The 7,025-nt window shown below is 40.0% G+C and overlaps 1 protein-coding gene across 1 annotated transcript; it reads left to right on the top strand.

Moving 5' to 3' along the window:
• Positions 1 to 1,836: 1,836 nt before the first annotated feature.
• LOC136500846 (putative glucose-6-phosphate 1-epimerase) lies at positions 1,837 to 6,203 on the top strand. Its single transcript, XM_066496301.1, has 9 exons — positions 1,837 to 2,159; positions 3,229 to 3,303; positions 3,654 to 3,710; positions 3,786 to 3,946; positions 4,040 to 4,180; positions 4,453 to 4,555; positions 4,629 to 4,728; positions 4,831 to 5,070; positions 5,964 to 6,203. Exons 1-8 carry the CDS (start codon positions 2,010 to 2,012, stop codon positions 5,040 to 5,042), a joined length of 999 nt encoding a protein of 332 aa, XP_066352398.1. The 5' UTR covers positions 1,837 to 2,009; the 3' UTR covers positions 5,043 to 5,070; positions 5,964 to 6,203.
• Positions 6,204 to 7,025: the final 822 nt, after the last annotated feature.

The raw sequence follows: 7,025 nt of genomic DNA, 5'->3' as shown, positions 1-7,025 counted from the left end.
CCATTGATCTTGATGAGTTGAAATCCTGGGTACAAAATCTTTGGTGCACAATGGTTGGACTGTCTTAACGGGGACACAAACTTAGGGTGTACCAAGCTTTGTTTTGATTGTTCTCTTATAGTGTAGATTAATGATGTTGAAATCTAGGTACAAAATCTTTGGTGCATAACAGCTGGATTATCCTAGTAGGGACACAAACATGGGGTGTATCAAGCTTTGTTTTGATTGTTCTATTATAGTGTAGATTATAATTAGTAGAACTCTCGGAGTGCACGCTGAACTGCAATAGGGCTCTTTCTAATCATCTAATGAACACGTTTATCTCACTAAGTACCGAAATGGTTTTTGTCGATGCCGGTGATTTTTTCATTGGCGGTTCATAAAGAACAAGCGACAGTGAAATAGAATTGTGGGCCCATGGCTACAAATCACCAGGCGAGTTACATCTCTACTAGTGAATTTTCTAAGGTTACCACCAGTACTTTTTTCTTTTTACCTTGGCGGTAGGCTTAAGATAACTGGCGGTGCAAATTGGATTTACACCGGTGATATTCTTACGTCTACTACTAGTCTAAATATAGAATTTATACTAGTATTAAACTTAAGAAAACTGCTAAATAGATATGTTTTAAACTGGTGGTTTTCCTAACCTATCGTTAGTACAAATAATTTAAAATCAATTTTTTTTGAATTTTTAAATGACCTAAACTAATCATGGGTGAGTGGACCCATAAAATCCCTAAGTGCACAATGCTCTAAGACAACCGCCTCACAAAGAACTCATCATGAGTGCATATTTTGAAGAGTTAAATGCACTTGCAGCCCCCAAACTTGTAATAATGTGTTACTTAGGTCTATGAACCTTGAAAATGTATTTCTAAGTCCTTAAACTTATAAAATGATGCACCGCAGGTCCATATTAGTCATGTGGGCATTCCATGTGATGTGGCATATGCCATCATTGTATGCTATTTTGTATTTAACCCCGTTTATTCCCTCTTCTCCCACGAATGGATCCTTGCTTCCCTCTCTTCTCGCACCGACCCAGTCCAGTGGACACTGCTCCCTCGCCTCATGATGTGATTATAGTAATCAGAGTTTTGATTATAACTTGGTCATGCCTGGGTTATGGAATTATAGTAATCAAGAGTTTTGATTATAATAATCCATCATATAATCAATCATGTTTGGACCTAAATGTGATTATATAATCTAATTAGTATAATAACCAGAGGGGTATCCAAACAGTATAAATTGGTTTTCAAAAGGCATAATTTTCTTATCCGAACTCCAATTAGACTATCTTTACATGTTTTTGGATCATCTTGACAAGAGAAAAACAATGGTGGAGTCTATTCTTCAATTTGGAAAACTTTACAAAATCGGCTTAGCAATTTTGGCAAACCGGCTGCTAGATAATTTCTTTCCAAAGTTGCATTTTTTCCATCTAAACTCCAAATGGAAGGATCTATATATGCTTTATATGTCACGACGAGAGGAACACAATGATTAAGTCTATTATGCATTTTGATAAAGTACCAAAAACAGCTTAGCCGATTTGACAAACCGACTAACCTTATTTCTGATGTAACTTTTGGGACCCGCCATATTTTGCTGTCAATAGATATACTCTGTATCTTCACCAAGGATTTTCTATTTACATGTATACCTACCTTTATAACAAACAACTATATTGTCAATCAAAAAGGAAAAATAAAAGAAACTAATACAGTAACACTAATGTTTATTAGTTAGTATTTTATATACAGATTACAGGTACCCCCGGATCACTGCCGAATTCCATAACACAGCATCCGCACCTTCCTTCTTCTCCGTCTCGTCGCTTATAAATATCCTCGTCCCGTACCCATTTCTTCTCCCATTTATTTCCTCCACTTCAGCTCCCTTTCTCCGCCAAATTAACCCACGAAAAGCAGGAGAGGCGAGACCCGGAGGTGGAAGCCTAGGGTTAGGGTCCCAGCTCCGCCGTCGCCTGGGCGATTCGAGAGATGGCCGCCCCTTTCCCCGCCGGCGCAGCCAGTGCCGCCGCCTCACCGTCGCCGCCGATGCAGCTGCCGTCGCCGTTCGCGGAGCTCGTCAAGGGCCCCTCCGGCCTCGAGAAGATCGTGCTTCGTGGCGCTCGCAACTGCTGTGCCGAGGTACGTACACGATTTCGGCCTCGCCCACCTGCCTCCTCCGATACCTCTCGTCGTTTGTCTGGTTGTGTGCATACGACTGCAGTGTGCTGGGGCGCGTCTGCGCGGCGCCGCTATTCGTTTCTATTTTGGTGCAGTTGGCGCAGATCCGGTGGGAATTCTGCTGATCCGCGGGGGGTTTGGGCGGAATTGATGAGGTTTTTGGTGTTCCGGTGTGCGATTTCGCCTGTCCGTACCCTATCCTGGTCGGATCGTTATTAGCGCATTGCATGATCCGCGTGTTGGGGACTTGGAATCGAGGGATTTAAGTTTTCACGCAGGTTTTAACCTTCCGAATTTGCTTTAGGAAGCAGTATAGCGCTGGGAGGATGGGTGGTTAGCGTTTCACAGCAATAGGGAATTAAGTGTTAGGAAGGTAGAACTGAAGGACGCGTTTTAGTGGCAACACCAGATTTTATAGGCCTGTAGGGGCAATTACAATTTGTTCTTCCATGTTGTACTTACATTATGGGCGAAAGTATCTGTATATGTTATTGTTGTTTATATCAGCAAAATGATCTATCTGAAAAATATATGCCACCTAGTTTCTCCTTGGTTAGAAGGGCGGGCCTGGTGCAAGCGGTAGAGTCTTACCGCCTGTGACCGGAAGGTCCCGGGTTCGAGTCGCGGCCTCCTCGCATTGCATAGGCGAGGGTAAGGCTTGCCACTGACACCCTTCCCCAGACCCCGCACAGAGCGGGAGCTCTCTGCACTGGGTACGCCCTTTAGTTTCTCCTTGGTTGGTTTGGTTTTTTTATATATGATATAAGGTGTGCATAGTCAAATCTTTTGAACCCTGTAAAATCTGCATTACAGATCAGTTGAATATGACAGTTCTGTGAATGGTTGATAGTGTTTACATTCTTTTTGGGCCTATTTTGGAAAGGTAAAATGGAACAGTGAGTACTATAGCCATCGGGTACAACATGCAACTTGTGTTAGACTACCATGTCCTATGTTTTTATTCTTAATTATGCTTTGTTTTCAATTCGATTGTAGTATTACTAGATAATAAATTCTGTACTGTTTTTAGATCTATCTTTATGGAGGTCAAGTAACATCATGGAAGAATGACAATGGGGAAGAGCTGCTTTTTCTCAGCAGCAAGGTACATACTCCCTTTTATGGTTGAAAATGACATTATCAGTTACATGGATCAAAAGTTGTGTTGGTGCATATCTCATACAGATATTTATCTGTTTTGGAAGTTAATCTTTTCCTAACACATGTCATCAGGTTCACTGGTTGTCTCCTTGATTTTCTGTATTGCTGTCCTTGTTACATTGTGTTACTTCAACTTAAACCCGGGAATAGTCGAGTTATATCTCAAGTTTGAGGCCAGTTTGATTCTTCTTTAGCTTTTATGTTAGTTTTGCTGTATTATTGCAGTGTTAACATATATTGATGCCTACATATCATCCTTGATTCCCTATGAATTTTGAAAGAATTCTTTTGCAGGCTATTTTCAAACCTCCAAAAGCTATTCGTGGTGGTATACCAGTCTGCTTTCCCCAAGTATGGTAACCATTATCTGTAATGCTTTATCTGTGTCCATCCGTCTTCTGGTCCTCACTGAAATGCAAAATGCAGTTTGGAACACATGGAAATCTTGAACAACATGGATTTGCTAGGAACCGGTTTTGGACTATTGACAACAACCCACCTCCTTTACCAGTAAACCCTGCTATTAAAGCTTTTGTTGATCTGATTTTGAAGCCTTCTGAAGAGGATTTAAAGATCTGGCCTCACAGGTTTGTTTGCATCACAGGGTGATCACTAGGTTTTGTCTTAATCTGATATAGCACACATCTGGTTGTGATGTCTGCTTGTTGTCTTGTAAACAGTTTTGAATTTCGCTTGAGAGTTGCTCTTGGACCTTCTGGAGATTTGAGTCTCACATCACGAATCAGGAATACCAACACAGATGGAAGACCTTTCTCCTATACGTTTGCATATCACACATACTTCTCTGTCTCTGACATAAGGTCTGCTTGATGTTTCTCCTTCTCCTTAATTTCTTTTGAATAGTTGGTTTCCTTATGAACTGTTTCATTCAATATGCTTTGGCATTTTTTTAAGTGGAAGTTAAAAAACGATGTTAATTTGGGTTTGATTTATGGCTTTGTGCACCTGTCAGATTTCTGATGGGTCTGACTTTTTCTAACTTGTTATGGAAGTTTCTTTTCGAAGCTGCTTCCAGTGGCTGTTTTAATTTAGTATTATTATTATTGTTTGATGTTACTATTTTATATATCAGTGAGGTGCGTGTCGAAGGACTGGAAACAATGGACTACCTTGACAACTTGAAGGCAAAGGAGCGTTTCACAGAGCAAGGCGATGCTATTGTTTTTGAATCAGAAGTAATTAATTAGCTCATGTTAAACATTAATATTTCAAATCAATATGTAACTGTTTTGATTTTTCAATGTCAAGGTTGATAAAGTTTATCTTGCTGCACCCTCCAAAATTGCTATCATTGATCATGAGAAGAAAAGAACATTTGTCGTGACAAAAGAAGGGCTTCCTGATGCTGGTAAGCAAGATTTGATGTCAAACCTTCTTTTTATGGTGAACCAATTCACCACGGTTGCTGCAATGTACATCATTCTCTTAAATATTTTGCTGGCTTCTATAGTTGTTTGGAACCCTTGGGACAAGAAGGCAAAAGCAATGCAAGATTTTGGGGATGCAGAATACAAGAGCATGCTGTGTGTGGAGCCTGCAGCTGTTGAGAGGCCTATTACTCTGAAACCTGGTGAAGAGTGGAAAGGAAGGCTTGTGCTCTCAGCGGTTCCTTCGAGTTATTGTAGTGGACAGTTAGATCCATTGAAGGTCCTTCAGGGTTGAAAATCCTCACTTTCTGCATCTTGTACAGGTGATAATACTATACTCTGCTTGTAATAATTTGGAGGCATTGCATATGCTTGAAGCCCTGCCCTTGTGGATGCCATGCATAACCTGCTAGGAGGGATTTTAATTACGGTTAGACATGTTTTTGGTTAACAACAATCTGGTTTTCTGGTTTTGTTTGAATTTATCTGAATCTGAATTCTTTTAGGACTATTTAAGTTAATTTGGCTGCATGGATAGAAATAAAAGTTGATTTCATGGTGGGAAGCTCATCCAAGCCCTGGGCACATACTCGAGGTCCTTCCTCAAAGCAGCAACATTATCCACATTCAGTAGGCTAGGACTAGGATCATATCTTTGTGTCAAAGAAGTTTGTTATTTGTCCTTCAATTATTTTTTACATTACAAATTTGATTAGGTCATTTGACCAAACATTTTGAACAGAGTTTCATGAATTTGTGAAATTTGGTAATTTCAGATGAGCAGCTAAAGTGGAATTCGAGTCAAAATGTAGCATGGCTGTTGCATAAATGTTTCATTCTGCAAATAGGGCATGACTGGTGTTGCAGTCGACTATGGTGTTACACACAAAAAACTGAGTTGCAGAATGTGCTTGAAAAGTCAATTATAGCCTTCGACCGAGTCTATAGAAAACATAGAGTTTTGTTTGGTTTGGGTCTTTGCGAACAATATGTTCAATTATGCTGTATTCTTATTTGCTTATTATGTGGGTCATACCTATTTTTGTGATGGTGCTACCTTCCCAGACAACAAGGGCCTGTTTGGTTTGATACTTGAAAAAATTGCCTAGGCCAAGCATGGCTCCCAGATAGTGTTTATGGAAGCCAACTTGTTACTGCTAGATAGTGTTTATGTTTATGATCCTCACTAATCGTGTGGCATGTTTGCTTTCTGCAGAAGTTCATTGCCCTTACTATTTGATGCTGGGCTGGTGTCAACGCCGCATTGTCCTTTTGCCATTTCCACCCCCTATCCTTTTTTGTATCTAGAATTTGAGTGATAGGTTGATTCCGAATAACAGTCTGTGCTTTGAGCTTAGGATTGGGTCATCTCATCGGTGAACGGTACCTCTGGACAAAATACTGGCATACGTGTCAGTTTTATAAATCACTTCTGGGCCGCATAAATTCTCTAGCATTATGTTTTTGTGCATCCTTCACAGTTGATCAAGTTCGGGAGCTGGTATCCTCAACCTTAGTGTAGGACACCGCAAAGTTTAAGTTGGATTCCCTCTATTACTATCCTGTATGATGAGGTTTCGATTGGGTTATCTGATGCAGTTAGCCCTTTGCACTTAGCAGTATGCATGTTTCGGAAATGGAAACGTCAACTGCACAAGCGTTCACCACTTTCAGCACCCACTCGAAATGCCAAGTATTGTTTGAGGTTATGTGCTTTAAACATTTTTCTGCCAAGTGTTTTTATTTCTTAAAAAGTTTTCAGGTTGTTGCAATTTGCATGATTGTAGTCTCCGCTTTTGAGATACTCCTAGCATATTTTCCATTCAAAATTTATATCAACAATTTTATTATTGTTGAATTTCTTTTGTGCCTTAAGTAAATTGTTGCTCAAATCACTGACGGTTCAAAAAAAAACAGTTATTATAGACCACTTTGATATTGTCTCAAGCGAACTTGTTACTTTGAATTAATTTCTTTATAAAGGATCGATACTATGACAAGCTGGTATGGTCGAGATTAGAGATGCAAGCAAGACATTTTTTTTATATGAGTAAAGTACATGGCTGGTTCTCATATTTGTTTGGGTGTGTTATGGCGGTCCTTGTACTCAGATTTGTTTGGATGTGTTATGGCGGTCCTTGTACTCAGATTTGTTTGGATGTGTTATGGCGGTCCTTTAGTCACAAATTGCATTGCTTTGGAATCTTAAACTTGCCAGGGTGTGTCGTACTGGTTCTCGTTACTCATAAATTGCATCGTTCCAATCTTTGAACTTGGC

The sequence above is a fragment of the Miscanthus floridulus genome, chromosome 13, assembly GCF_019320115.1.
Source record: "Miscanthus floridulus cultivar M001 chromosome 13, ASM1932011v1, whole genome shotgun sequence".
NCBI classification, from domain to species: domain Eukaryota; kingdom Viridiplantae; phylum Streptophyta; class Magnoliopsida; order Poales; family Poaceae; genus Miscanthus; species Miscanthus floridulus.
Note: the sequence above shows the minus strand (reverse complement) of the source record. Positions and strands in the feature narration are given on the sequence as shown.

Bases quoted from the DNA above. Each gene is read 5' to 3' on its own strand.
- LOC136500846 (XM_066496301.1), top strand. From the start codon at position 2,010: ATGGCCGCCCCTTTCCCCGCCGGCGCAGCCAGTGCCGCCGCCTCACCG. The intron at 3,947-4,039 runs GTTTGTTTGCAT...TCTTGTAAACAG, and splicing joins TTAAAGATCTGGCCTCACAG to TTTTGAATTTCGCTTGAGAG. The intron at 4,556-4,628 runs GTAATTAATTAG...TTCAATGTCAAG, and splicing joins CTATTGTTTTTGAATCAGAA to GTTGATAAAGTTTATCTTGC.